This window comes from Vigna angularis, chromosome 1 (assembly GCF_016808095.1).
Source record: "Vigna angularis cultivar LongXiaoDou No.4 chromosome 1, ASM1680809v1, whole genome shotgun sequence".
In the NCBI taxonomy this organism is placed as follows: Eukaryota; Viridiplantae; Streptophyta; class Magnoliopsida; order Fabales; family Fabaceae; genus Vigna; species Vigna angularis.
The window spans coordinates 41143870-41159076 of record NC_068970.1 but is presented as its reverse complement, the minus strand read 5'-3'; the positions used below and the strand labels follow the sequence as shown (position 1 = coordinate 41159076).

Below are 15207 nucleotides of genomic sequence, written 5' to 3'. Positions count from 1 at the left end.
TTCCAACAAAACAAGAATCAAGTCATTTGGAGTTCGGTGGAGAAAGTTAAGAACAAAACAAGTAGCAAAGTTCAGAAAAACAGAGTTGGGGAGCAGTGTTCATCTAGCTGGGGAGTACAGTTGAAGTTTTTGTACAAATTACCCTTTTTCCTCTGGTAATCGATTACAAGACCCCTGTAATCGATTACCAGAGGAAAAAGGGTAATTTGTACAGAAACTTCAACTGTACTCCCCAGCTAGATGAACACTGCTCCCCATTCTCTATTTTTGTTGAATTTTTCCTTTTTTGAGATGGGTGAGTGAGTTCAATGTTATTCGGTGAGCTCTCTGCACCAATAATGAGGTTAGGTCATTGATTTCTTCAAAATAAAAATGTCCATTTAGGTGGTTTTTCTCCAATTGAGGTGAGGTGCATAACACATGCTGTCAACTTTGACCTTTGCTGACAATTTTAATCATAACTTTTTTCACAGACCTCCAAATGATGTGATTCTTTTTTTATTAGAAAGTAGACTCAAATATCTTTCCAATGACTACTAATTTATAATTTTTGGACACCTGAGTAGGTGCAGTTAATTCCTTAAAGTTAACACTAGTGGAAAAATCCCCTTTTGTACCAAAAGTTGAGGAGTGCTACCCAAACATGGCTGAAGCACTCCCCCGCAGTCCTGACGACTGTGTTTTCAAGGTTTTGTGGATTAATCCTCCCTTTTGGCCATGGTTTAAGGTGTCCACAACAAGCAATTTTCAAGTTTGGTGAGTCCTATGTGGATGGAAGACCCACTAAGGGTGTTTATAGGTTGAAAGGTGAAGTCCTGCACCATTGACACATGAATGATGCACTTGTAATCGATTATAGGGACCCTATAATCAATTACCAATGGAAAAATCCCCTTGTGTACCAAAAGTTGAGGAGTGCTACCCAAACATGGCTGAAGCACTCCCCAGCAGTCCTGACGATTGTGTTTTCAAAGTTTTGTGGATTGATCCCCCCTGTTGGGCATGGTTTAAGGCGTCCACAACAAGCAATTTCAACTTTGGTGAGTCCTATGTGGATGGAAGACCCACGAAGGGTGTTTATAGGTCGAGAGGTAAGGTTCTGCACCATTGACACAGGAATGATGCACTTGTAATCGATTACAGGGTTACAGGGACCCTGTAATCGATTACTAGTGGAAAAATCCCATTTTGTACCAAAAGTTGAGGAATGCTACCCAGACATGACTGAAGCACTCCCAGCAGTCCTGACGACTGTGTTTTCAAGTTTTTATGGATTGATCCCCCATGTTGGCCATGGTTTAAGGTGTCCATAACAAGCAATTTCAAGTTTGGTGAGTCCTATGTGGATGGAAGACCCACGAAGGTTGTTTATAAGTTGAGAAGTGACGTAACGTTTGGAGAAATGGCGCCAACAAAACCAATCGCTAATCAAAGAGGAAGGAACAATGCACCTAAGCGACGAAGGAACAATGGTGCCAGCGGAAAAACGAGAGCTTTGGAGAAATGGCGCACAAAAAGCACTTCAATGGCGTAGAGAGAGAGAGACGACTTCCTCCAAAGACACTGGTGGACCCAAGCGACGGACAAACAACGGTGGACGGAGACACCACTTCAATGACGGAGAGAGTTTCAAAGGAAGGAACTTCAATGACAGAGAGAGAGTTTTGAAGGATCTTTCGGTGAAGGAGAAGAAAAAGTTTCAAAAAGGGGGAGAGAGAGTTTCGAAAAGGGGGAAAGAGAGTTTCGAAAAGGGGGAAAGAGAGTTTCGAAAAGGAGGAAAGAGAGTTTGGCAGGGTCAGGTTTTAGAAATTGAAAAGCGGCAAAAGGTTTCTGAAGATTATTCCAAAAATGTCCTCCAAAACAAAATGAATCTTTAAACAAAATTTAATAAAAACAACCAATGACAGTGTGACACGTGTTGTTGTCAAATTGTTGTCAAAAATCTGTTGTTGAAGAAACGTTTTCCTAAAAAATATTATAGCCTGTAGATCAACTAATGCAAAATTATTTCTATTAACTATATGTTAATGTATTAGGATTTGAATGCAGTAATTTTAATTTTTTTAAAATGTTATTAATAATCTATATTACAAATCAGTTAAGTTGTTTCCAAAAAATAGAAAGATAAAAGTCAAGTATTATAAATTGAATTTTTTTTATATATAAAAAAGGTTATTGATCATCTAATTAACTTTTAATTAGACCTTGATAATTTGTAGATAACTTAAAAAGTGTAAAAGTAAGATTCAAATTCAAAAGTTAGTGGAACAAACGCTGATAGTTCAGGAAGATACATTTACTTATATTATATATAAGGAAGCTTGAAAACTTATAGTGGGAATAATTACCCCACAATCTTTAATGTCACTTCTCTCATGGTATAAATTTTGCAAGTCTAATTCATTGAAGGTTATAGTTGAAATGAGTGCTTTATAAATTTTAACATTTTTTATTTTTTAAATCATTTTTAATTTATAAATATATTCTAATTTTGTCATATTTTCACATCACTTATTGCTTATAATATTGTTATATTTTTGCATTACTTATTACTTATAATGTTTTGTGCAATAATACTTTGACATTTAAATTTATACTAGTTATTGTGGAGACTCCTCCCCATTTTATAAAATATAGACTAGTCATTATACTTTCACCATGTTAATACTTCTAATTATTTATTCATAATGAAGAAATGAATGATAAGTAGAAATAATCTTATAGTAACTATTAGAAAAAATCAATAGAACAAAACATTTATATTATATACATTTCTAATTTAATTTTTTATAAAAATATTTATTCTCTTCTTTTATATGGTACTGAATAAGTAAACTATTAACCTTAAGCCCTTTTCTTATCCTTATTTTCTCGTGCATCTCTCATTTTATGATATAATTATGAAATAAAATGAGAAAAATCTTGAGTTTTGTGAGATATTTAGGATTTGAGTGGAATGGATAAGGTTGATACTAGTTTAGTAATTTGTTGGGTTCCTTCGGGTTTCTTAGGTTGTCTCCTATTTTCATTAACATGTTTTGGTAAACTTAAAATAATAAATAATGAAATGGGATTTGGTGATCTTCCTAGATTATTTCATTCAATATAAGATTGTGTTTTGGGCTCGTGGAACTTTCAACGAAACCCCTCTTATTTTATTACGACAAGTAAATGATGTTACATTTGTTTGAATTGGATAATAGATTTGAGAGAATGAAAACAAGTAGATTGAGAAGAAATAAAGATGAGAATGAGATTGTTTGAATTAACAAAAAAATGATGAAAAATAAAATAAAAAATTATGAAAGTTTATGAATGATGTGATTGGTTTAATTAATATAACAAATTTGAAAAAATTATTATAAATTAATTTAATTAAATAATAAATTATAATTTTATTATTATTACTATTTATATATTTTATTATTTATGGTTAAAATTATAAATAAATTATTAACTTTTACATATAACATTATTTTCTACATTTCTTCACAAATCTCTTCGTCTACGAAGAGGAAGTCTAACAAATTTTTTTCTCGTTTTTTAAACTCTCCAAAGTTTCTGACAACCTGCGTCCGGATACAAACACAAAGCTCTATGACCCTTATACCAAGACCTGCATGAATTGGGTATATACTAATAAATTATAATAGTAAGAAAAACAAAAGCGTATTTTGGCATGGCGTCAAAAAGTGGAGCATGCTTTCTATAATTGCAGAGTTTATTATACTGCTTCAACATTCTCCTAATAATTATGATTATTAAATAAAAAATACTATATGGGTTTGATATTTACAAAATATTTAAAAGGAATTTTGTTGTCCATAGACTTCTTAGCTGACTTGAACAGAAAGTTTGAGTAAAAATACATGCGTAACTAAAAATGCATTTCTAAAATATGAAATATGCTTAGAGGTCTAGTATAGTGCAATCCGCAAATAGCACAGCAAACGAAAGAAAATAAACAAACTTGCACATTGGTGATTGCGTCTAACTGTACTCATTGGTTGAACCAAAACTTAAGGTATTGAATTTCAACCCACTAGTGGATTCCACTGTATAAACGAACGCTTATCTCAGTCATTAAACAGCATGAACAAACTGTGAGCTAAAAAAGTTCAAAAAAACCATGCGTCCTATTCAATTCCGGGATTTCTTTCTGGAGGACTTGGAAGAAGGCTTGGTTTGCTCGGAAACTGCATTCTGCCCAGCTCCTTTGGAAGTTCCCTGGTTTGATTTTGGATGTGATGTGTTGGATGAGGCACCAGTATCATGTTTATCTCTAACTACAGCACCTTGAGATCCTCTCACTTGAGCAGCTCTTTTGTCCTTCCTCTTGGGCCTATATGTTGATCTCTCCCGTTTTGGAAGCCAACGTTCTGGATCTGGTGGAGGACCTGGATTTGCAGGGTCGAACCCTTTAGGATACCTTGGCTTTCTTTTTCTCTTTTTCTTAGTTTTCGTCTTGTTCTTTCCTTCCTCATATGTTTCAGAGACTCCAACGCGAGGGGCCGCAACTTGTTTCACTCCAGATGTACGCTCCAAGCTGTCCACATCAATTCCCTTTAAACCAGGTAGGGCCTTGAGTTGCTTTTCATAAAGCTCTGCCTTGTTAACATCCATGCGTGCAACTGTTGTTACAAGCCCAACTAGTGCTTCTACGCTTCCCTGGTTTTTGACGAGTTCCTCATAGAGTTTAGCAGCCTCCTCCTCTTTGCCATGCCTCAGCTTGAATGACGCAGCTTCTTGCATTATAATATTAAGCTTATTGTCCTCAGTCATAGCATTAGACCACCATTTAGTTGCAGCATCAAGCACAGCAGCTGCACCATCAATGTCACCAGCTCGCTCTTTTAAAGACACAAGGGTGGCAACAGTAGCAGGCATATGCTGGATATCAGATATCTTTGCCAGAGAATCGGCTGCAATATGTGGATGGCCAGCAGCAGCTGCCACCTGAGCCCGGGCTAAGTGAACAACTTTGGACTTCTCAGGGAACTTACTAGCAAACTGTGCTAATATTTCCTCGGCCCTTCCAGCTTTGTTCTCTCTAACCAAGAGGGCAGCTTGCAGTAATACTGGTATCACACTTTCAGGGAACATGTCTGGTAATGCTGAAACAAGTTCTCGTGCCTACAAATTTTCAGAGTGAAGTAATAAAGTATGCTCTCTTGCCCATTCTAAAAAAGGAACAAATGACACACAATTGATGATTCAAAGACAAAGAAAGAAGAGAAACCTGCTCAATCTTATTAGCATGAAGAAGTAAAAGAATCCTATTTGCATATATCGCTTCCTTTTCTTTTGCTGAAAGTTTCAGGTCCAGTGATGGAGCTAGCCGAAAGCTTTGACTCTCTTTGTCTTTCAGTCGATCAAGTTTCCTTAAGCTATCAGAAACATCTTTTGGACCTTTCAGTGAAACAAGATTGTTCACTGCCACTGCAATTGATGATTCATCAGCCATATCTCGTTTAATTGTGTCTGTATAAGCTTCGATAGCATCTTGCTTACGCCCAAGAAGCTGTTCATCCACATTAGATTAATATCTCAGGATCTTGAAAACATAATACTAGTATGAAGGAGATAAGTTTGAGATCAAAAACTTTACCTGCTGAACATAAGCTAATTGTACAGCTATAGGAGACAATTCAAGTTCGATCTCATCATCAGCTAAGTTATCTTCCATCAGGACCTCTTGACCAATCCTGATGCAAAATATGGGAATCAACATAAGTATATGGCACGGCTTAACTTAATAGTTTACCAAACACTAAGTAAGGAAGTAAAACAAACAATGAAATCAAAGCGAATTTAAATTAAAACAATCAACTACGAAATTCAGACTCCACCTCATTGCTGGTTCCTAATATAATAAGTCACTGACTAGTTTAACTTAATAGGTCATCAATTACAAAGAAGGAAGTAAAACAAACAATAGCATCAAAGAAAAGTTAAATTAAAACAATAATAAAAATTCATATTGTGCCCCATTGCTAGTGCCTAATAGTCACTATGATGGTAAACCAAAAACAGAAATTGAAAAAAGGGGCAAAGAACATAGAATATGGTAATACTGTATTATTGGAACAAAAAACAAAGGAAAATACAGCAGGAAACACAATTCCTATCTGCAGAGTAAATCTCCTACAAAGGGCTAGTCTCCATCCATGACCAACTCTGAATAAAGGACAGGATGCCTCTCCACACACTTCCCAATAAACAGAAAACCCTACCAACTAACTGGCCCCACATACAATGTTCGCATCACTCTCCCTAGCCAGCTCATCATTCCCTCATTCTCCTATCCTCCTTCATGAACTCTCCAAATAAGGGGCCTATTAGCAATATGAGCAAAAATACTAGTCTTTGAGCCTAAAGGTTTATTTAAGGTGGTACCGTTACGTCTTTCTTGAGAATCAGTCTATCCCTCAAGACTGTAATCTGGAAAATGAGTATTGATGGAGAATTATTCTTCCCATGTAGCTTCTTCAATTGGTTTGCCCTGCCACTGCACTAATATCTGCTTCGTGGAGTCACCTCTGGATCAATAGTCAAAGAAGCTAACGCTCCAGTTGGAGCTATTTTCACATCAACCTCCAAATCCAATCCTGAAAGTAGATTGGCCTTAGAATGGTAATTGCCCACATGGAACACCAGGTGTATGTGCAACTCTAGAGGTAATAAAAGCTTGTAAGAAACTGGACCCAACCATGCCAATGATATCAAAAGGACCATAAGACCCAGGAGCTAGCTTGGGGCAAAATTTAGACTCAGGTGTCTGTTGCTTATGAGGTCTCAGCATGAGAAAATACCCATTCTTTGATATTGAAACTCTTCTCAACTCTTTTGTTGTTAGCCATGTCCTTTATATGACACTGAACATGTAGCAAATGTTGTTTTAATTGTTGGAGAGCCTCATCTCTATCAGGTAGTTCACGCTGTACTGCTTCCATCCAGTTTCTCCTGGCAGACATTGTTTAACAATTGGAGGGGCCTTCCATAGAATACCTAAAATGGTGTGGAGCTCATGGATGCATGGAAATTAGTATTGTACCAATACTCTAACCAAGGAACCCACAACTGATCAAGTATGAAACATCTGAGAAAGGTTTCCAAACAGTGATTCACCACACCACCTTATTTTGGCCATCTGATTAAGGGTCCAACTGAGTACCTTACAACTTAAAGTTTCTTTCCAAATGTTGATCACAAAAGCTGGGTCCCGATCACAGAGTATAGAAGCTGGAATACCATTCACAAAAACCTCCGCTAAAGTTCATGTTGTACACGGACGTTTGAGGGGAGTGAAATACTTGGACAAATAATCAACCACATCAAAGATAGTATCATAGCCTTTTTTAGAGTTTGGAAGCCTTGGGATGAAATCCATTGAAATTTCTTCACAGATTTGTTTACAGAATGTTTAAAGGTTGTAGTAGCAAAACCTCAAGAGCACTAGCCAAGTATTTCTACCGCTTGCACTGGTCATAACTTTTGGACCCTCTCTTTCATTCGATATGAAAACAAGTTTGTAGCCAAATGTCAGTAAGTTTCATAAAATCCCAAATGCCAGCTGGGTTTTCAATAAAGTGGGAATCCAGACTGGGTTTTCAGAGAGAACTAATTTGTCTTTGTAGTATAGCACACCATTACGGAAACTAAAGCCAAGAGAGACAAGGAACATCATCTGAAATGTCATTTACAATCTCAGTAAGCTTGGCATGTATAACACACAGTTGCAGTAACTATAGCCTAGAGAGACAGCAATGTCATTTGAAATGTCATTGATAATCTTATAGACAGCTTGGCATGTATTTGAACCTCTTCCAAAATTGATTTTGTTAGGATCTAGGATGATAGGATAGATTGGGTTTAGGATTTAAGGGTGTGGGGGTGTCGGTTGTGTCGGTTGTAAAAAGGGGAGTGGGTAAATAGAGCTTTTGTAACTCTGTAGAGGGTATCGAGAGTATTTTGTGTAAAGTCAGGTCTTTAGCCTGTAGAGAGAGGTTATGCTCTCAACCAGGGAGGTTATGCTCCCAACCCATTCTTTGTAAATAGGATTCTTTTATGGTGAATAATAGAAAAACCCATTCTTCCATTACTGTTTCTATCTTCTGAGTGTGTTCTTGTCAGGTTTCAAACCCAGGAACCTAACAAATTAGTCCGACCTGCCGTTTCGAAGTGGGGGTGCAAGATCAAGAAGTAATCAAGAAACTGCCGAATCCAAATTAGGGACAAAATGGAGGGTCAGATAGAAGCGGTGGAACTAGCGATGGATGGAATGAAAGTCGAGACAGCAGCGTTGCGCCAAGATTCGGTGGCAATTAGGAAAGACTTGCAAGAAGTCATGCAAATCTTGGGAGGAAGGACTCAAGACCAAGAAGGGCTATCGAAAGGGAGCCAGGTGTCCGTCAACGAGCATCGGAGGGCGAGGCAGGAAGACGAAGAAGGAGGAAGGGAAGGCGAACATACCGAGGGGCAAAACAGCTGGCGGAAACTGGTGGAGCTACCCATCTTCGAGGGGATTGATCCGCTGAGCTGGATCAATCGCGCAGAGAAATTGTTCGAGTTACAAGGGGTATTGGAGGAGGAAAAGGTGCGCCTAGCCGACATCAGTGTGGAGGGGAGCGCTGGCTACAGAGCCGGGAAGGAGAAAGCCAAGAATCATTCATGGGATGGTTTGAAGGAAGCCCTGGTGATCAGGTTTGGAACCATTGTTGAGCGTTTGGCAGCATTGAAACAGACGAGGACGGTGGAAGAGTATGTAAAGACTTCAAGAGACTGGCGGGTCGAATGAAGAAGGTGCCGAACGAGCAACTGTTAGGATATTTTCTGGCAGGATTGCAAGAGGACATCCAGAATCAAGTCCGATTGCATGACCCGTAGGAATTGATGGTGGCGATGCGGATCGCAAGGGCTGTTGAGGAGTTCCAGGGAGGCGCAAAGGAAGGGAACGGGAGCGGGATAGAAGACCAGTCATCTTGGGGACGAACGAGCGGTGAGGTGACACGGTCTGAGGCCGATTGCTATAACCCTGGATCGAGAGTTGCCGAGCGGTCCGAGGCCGATCGCTATAACCCAGGCCAATCAGGAGTCGCCGAGTGGTCCGAGGCCAATCACCACGGTAACAAAGTTCAACCGAACAGTATCAACAGTAGAAGCCGAGCGGTAACAGGGGCCAATCACCCAGGCCGATCGGGAGCCTCTGTGAAGGTGGGGTCAATATGGAACACCCTGAATTTGCCTTACTCAGAATTCCAAAAACGGAGAGAGGAGTGAAGGTGTGTCAGGTGTGGGGGACCGTTCGGTCCAAGCCATCAGTGCCCAGAAAAGAGTCTAGGGGGCCGTTATGGAGGAGGATGAAGAGGTGGAGACTGCGGGAGTTGAGTTAGAATTAGACCAGAAGCAAATGGAGATGTCCGCTTTCTCGGCTAGAGGCCTCACTCAACCACAAACGATGAGGCCGCACGGTTTGATAGGGGGTCGAACGGGATTGATTTTGATCGACAGTGGAGCGAGCCACAATTTCATAGGCAAGAGACTGGTAGAGGAACTGAGTTTACCCATGAAGGATACCCAACCATACCAAGTGAGCTTGGGGATGAGCAGAGTAAGAAAACCAACACGAAACTAATGGTTGAAGGCAGGGGAAAGAACCGAGCGGTAGAAAGGCATGGGAAAGCGAGCCGAGCGGTAAAAGAAGTTATTTTACAGGGAAGAATAGGAAACTCCTCACCTTCAAGGAAATAATGAAGACGGGAAGATGGTTCCATAAATTTTGTCTCTTATTTCGACCACCACCCATGCCTCCAGACCTGAATTGGTGGGAAGTAGCCAATGGGTTCCCTTCATATGATAACAAGATGATGAAGAGGAGCCATGAGACCAAGATTTTCGGTTCCAACCTTGAGGACAAGGTTGTTCTGCAGCGCGGTGTAATGTTAGGATCTAGGATGATAGGATAGATTAGGTTTAGGAGTTAAGGGTGTGGGGGTGTCGGTTGTAAAAAGGGGAGTGGGTCAGAGATGCTATAAATAGAGCTTTTGTAACTCTGTAGAGGATATCGAGAGTATTTTGTGTAAAGTCAGGTCTTTAGCCTGTAGAGAGAGGTTATGCTCTCAACTAGGGAGGTTACGCTCCCAACCCATTCTTTGTAAAGAGGATTCTTTTATGGTGAATAATAGAAAAACCCATTCTTCCATTACTGTTTCTATCTTCTGAGTGTGTTCCTCAGGAACCTAACAGATTTACTGTTATCTTATATAAGCAAATGAATCATGCTCCCAAACTGAAACTCTCCATGCATTAAGGTATATGCATCTTTATTTTCCAAACCTAGTTTGTAAATGATGTCAAAACAATAATCAATCAGTTTTGCAACTAAGGTTCTCTCAAGATCATCTGGCCAGTACAAACCCTAAGCTTCCTCCTATCCACTAAATATGATTGTTGGTGATAGATAGCCAAAGCCACTGCCATTAACTCTTTTTCATAAGCTTGTTTAGCTAGATTTTTCACTCAAAGCATTATTAATGAAGTAATAGATTGCCGCTTGTGTATGAGTATAGCTCCAAACCTCCTTCCAATACATCATTTTCAATCACAAACTCGTGAGCAAAATCAGGTAAAGCCAAAACTAGTGTTTTGGTCACTTTTGTTTCAATAAATCAAAGGCTTTCTACTATAATATTAGTCCATCTGAACCTGACTTTTTGGTCAAATCGGTCAACAGTTAAGCTAGTTTGCCATAATCCTGCACAAATTTGTGATAATAGCCAGTAAGGCCTAGGAATCCTCTCATTTCCTCTATAGTTTTTGCAGTAGGCCTGTTTAGCAAACATTCCACCTTGTCACGATCCAATGCCACCCCCTCGTACGACACAATGTCCCAAATTTTACATAAGCAAAATGACATTTCTTCTTATTAGCCACTAGCTTATCATCCAAGGCCACTTGTAAACCCTCAGTTAATACATATTTCTGTAGAATGGGCTTAAGGATACTTAAGATTAAAAACAGAGAAATATATTTTGAAGGGCTTAAGAGACCCCTCTCACAATCTTCTATTTATAATGAAAAACTTATTCAAGAGTACATGAAAAATTAAGGGAATGCACTAGATACCTAGGTGCAGAACTAGGTACGACTATAGGTACAACTAATAAACTGTTGACATACTACACCCTACTTAGGCTTAATGATGATATATAAATGTAATTATTCTAACAAGGATCAATTCATCAAAGCTTGAAACATAGAAGGTGCATTTATAAGTCCAAAAGGCATCACTAACAATGTATTCGTAATGACCCTCGTGAGTTCTAAATGCAGTCTTATGCATATACTTAGCTTTCACTGCCTATGTTTCTAGCTTTCCCCACGTAGAGAGTTCTAAATGTAGTCTTATGCACATCCTTACCTTTCACTGACTATGTTTCTATACTTCCCCATGTACTTCTCACTTCATAGCGTCTACCACAACTAACTTAAGTTGACAAGGGAAGTGGAAAACAAATATATACATCAAATAATAACTTACAAGAGATTAAATAAATCACCAAGTCTTCAAAGATTCTTCAGATTTCCTGAGATACTTTTGATTTCCCAAATTACCAACAATACTTAATAAGGATGGCCTAAACATTAACAAAGACTCTAAACAAAATGCATGAACCAATATCTCAAATCTCAACTTTGGCGAATGTCTTGTCACCTTAAAAATTTATGACAATTCCACCTTAATCCAAACCTAATGGAGAACCAATCCCCTTGAGCTGGAAGAAGGAAACCTTATCAGTCAAAAATCACAAATGAGAAGTAAATACTGATGATATCTACTCAATTACTAGGTACACGTAACCTGAAAATCAACCATAAACACAGCTCCACCTAATTCAAAGTTTGAACATCTATGCCTAAATGGCCTAAATCCAATAATCCACTATATCATATAGTAGATGGTGTCAAAGATGTATTATATAGAAATGTCGCATACCTATTGAAATAAGTGGTGTGCAAAAAAAAAACTCAAATTTAGTATAATATCAACTCAGGTTCAATTGGCAAGACTTGTCAAAAATGACAACAAGATGCATATACAGCAACCACAACAATGATTGCAACCACAATAGCAAATGCAGTTGTAATCTTGGATCCAAAAAATTCTTCTATGAAATAGCATTATAGTGACACTATAGAAGCTATTTAACAACATTGACATCTATCATTGTTATTGACTTCCCATCGTTTACATTTAATGTTTTTAACAATCCTCATCGAAGAAGTACTTCCTTCACATTCCTCCTCAAGGAGAAGCCTTTCTGCCAGTATTCAAGTTTTTTTTTACTGAGAACTAAGTCCACTTTTAACAAGAACTAAATCTTTATCAACATCACACCAAGCAAAATAACTTGTAACCCCATTATTTGACTATTGTTTCTCCAATCCTTGTCCAAGTCAAAATAACCCAAGGCTGATGCATATTTTGTCTTTAAATTAATCTCAATTTGTCCATGCTTTTCCGAACTGGAATTCATCACTCACCCTACATTTTAATCACACTTGATTTCCAAACATAAAGAAAAGGACCTATTACTATTGGTAAAGATCAAACAATGTAAGTTTGTACCAAAACTATCAGGTACATAAAATTTTGAAACAAAGCTAAAGAACTCCCAAGAACAAGCACAAGAGTCATAAATATATTTTCTGCTACTGATAAGTCGGACTTACAGCATAGACATCACAAGATAAAAAACGAAGATTGTTGTACTATAGCATTATTTTCAACCATAGAAATGCAGGTAAATTTGTTCAATTTGACAGTTTCCATAATTAAAATAGTGTATCACCTTCGGCCTGATAACAAGAGTTGTTCTGCATCTGTGTACTTCTTCCTTGCAATTAAAGAACAAGCAGTATTGAATGCCAATTCAAAACTGCTTGTTGCTTTAACCCGAAGTGAATCCAGCATTCCCTGAACTTCAGATGACCTGCCAGCCATAACTAGTGCAGCAACAGAATTTATTTCCATGTTATCGATCTTGGAATTTTGGAGCTTCTGATAGATTTCTATGCAAGCATCCATTTTCCCTAGACGATACAATATCTGACACTCCAAAAGCATAGTTTCATCATTTCTCTCCTGTCTTTTCAAAGACTCCAAAGCTTCATCCAACTTGTTTTGTCTGTACAAGCAGTATGCCTATTTAGAAACAAAAAAGTAAAAAAACAGCAATCAATGGTAAGCACTTACGCATGTATGAAGCAATTGTACAATAAACTAACAGTTTTCAGTGAAATATCAACATTTATATGCCTTAGTGAGTAAATGATTAACCATTCAAACCAATGAATCTATATGGTTTTCAGTTAAAAGCAATGGAGTTTTCATGCGTACTTGGATTTAGACAAAGAATCCAAACAAATCATACAAACCAAGTGAAATTGAAACAAGAGTGAATTATACTCACCCCCAAGGTTTCATCAAATTTCCATCGATTCAGCAATACCCTTATTTTTCTATTCCTATGCTAAATCTCATTAATTGCTTGAAAAACATTAAACCACATATCCCTGGAAAGAAGGTTGTTGTAAATGTAAAAATATGTAAGGTTAAGCACAATCATGAAAAACTTTGAGGGGTGTTAGTGTAATATATTCTTGAAATAATTCATACAACAGACTTAACTATACCGGATCAATGGAATACAGATATATCAAACAAGATCATGGAAAAAATAATAATGCATACGATTATCATGCTATTTTTCTTTACTACCAAGTTCACACATCTTTAATTCCTTCATGTAAGAATCCGAATAATAAGTTCGAAAAAAGGCAGTAAGAGTTCCACATGCAGCAGCAGAAAAATTTTAGTTCAAAACTAAATCAAAATTAAAGGTTTGACAATGACTTAATGACAATTAGCATGTTTGAGTTAGAATTGGAGGTTTATTGCCTACAACTCTTAACTTCCTTCTTCCTCAATTTCTTTCCATCCTACCCGTAAAACCCTTCCTTCTCCACTAAGCCCAGTTCTTCCTAACACGCTTTTTTCCATTCCCATCCAGCACCCGACAATTCAATGGTTTCTGCTCTGCACCCAGCTTTTCTAATCCCTAATTCAATTCGTAACCTCTAACACATACAAAAATCGAGGTACACAAATCACAATGGAATAAGCATATATCCTCAGATCCGATTCTCAATTTCGAAAATTAACCAATGGCAAAGCAGAACGAAAGTGGAAATTGACATGCCTTGAAGAAATGAAAATCATCGAGCTGCTTCCGAGAAGACTTAATGGCGGAGAGCGCATCCTCGACACGGTCATTTTTTATCAGCGCAACGACCTTGCATCGGAGCGCGTCCTCATCGTCGGGTGCAATGGCAAGAACTGCGATGCAAACGAGATAGCGATGAGAAAACAAAGGAACGTTAAGGATACGAATAAAAGGAGGGACGTTTGAGAAGAGAAGTGAAATTGACGAACTCTGATCTGTAACTTTGACGACATTGTCGAATGCAGAAGCCTGGATGTGCCTGTTGAGCGTGGTGAACAGATCTTCGAGGGGAGGGGGAGGCGCAGGTTGCGACGACGCCGGCTTGGGCTTCGGAGCCATTAGGTTTCAGGCGAACCAAATCTCTGAATCGTGCCAACGCCAATTGACTTGGGTTTTGTGCTGCTTGGATCAGTTCCAAAGAAGACGGGTCGGGTTGCTTTTTTTTTCTCAAAAATGTCCTTTCTCATTCATTGTGCTTTTAAGCCGTCAGTAGTAGAATTCTAATTTACATTTTCGTTCTAAAAAATCTTAAAATAATATATATATATATATATATATATATATATATATATATATACTGTAAATTTATGATAAGTTTAATAATTTAATAACATTTTATATTTATATTAATCATCAATATTATTGTTTTATTATTTCTATGTTAGCATAATCTTAAAATAGTTATTCTTTACTAATTATTATTATTATTTCTTTAATTTTCGTTTTTTCTAAGAAAACAAAAAAATAGTAAAATTATTATTATTATAATTATAAAAGTAAATTTAAATAACTTTTAAAATTTATTTTAGGTAACTTTTAGTTTCCTTTAGATAAATTTTTTTATTATAATTTTTTTTGTTTAAAAATAGTTAAATTTTAGAAAGAAAAAAGTTTTAAATTTAAAAAAAAAGTATAAAATTGG

General features: G+C 37.5%; 1 protein-coding gene across 1 annotated transcript; it reads right to left on the bottom strand.

The window, feature by feature from the left end:
- Positions 1-3956: 3956 nt before the first annotated feature.
- Positions 3957-14741, bottom strand: LOC108347801 (uncharacterized). The gene is made up of 6 exons (XM_017587231.2): positions 14495-14741; positions 14262-14398; positions 12852-13204; positions 5609-5705; positions 5240-5521; positions 3957-5133 (listed from the first exon to the last, which is right to left on the bottom strand). Exons 1-6 carry the CDS (start codon positions 14622-14624, stop codon positions 4141-4143), a joined length of 1992 nt encoding a protein of 663 aa, XP_017442720.1. The 5' UTR covers positions 14625-14741; the 3' UTR covers positions 3957-4140.
- Between the last annotated feature and the right edge of the window lie 466 nt (positions 14742-15207).

What these genes read in the sequence shown, in the direction of transcription:
- LOC108347801 (XM_017587231.2), bottom strand. Translation starts at nt 14,624, where the DNA reads ATGGCTCCGAAGCCCAAGCCGGCGTCGTCGCAACCTGCGCCTCCCCCT. An exon ending in ATGATTTTCATTTCTTCAAG is followed by an intron (nt 13,205 to 14,261) that starts GCATGTCAATTT and finishes GTTTCTAAATAG; the next exon opens with GCATACTGCTTGTACAGACA. An exon ending in AATTAGCTTATGTTCAGCAG is followed by an intron (nt 5,522 to 5,608) that starts GTAAAGTTTTTG and finishes GTGGATGAACAG; the next exon opens with CTTCTTGGGCGTAAGCAAGA.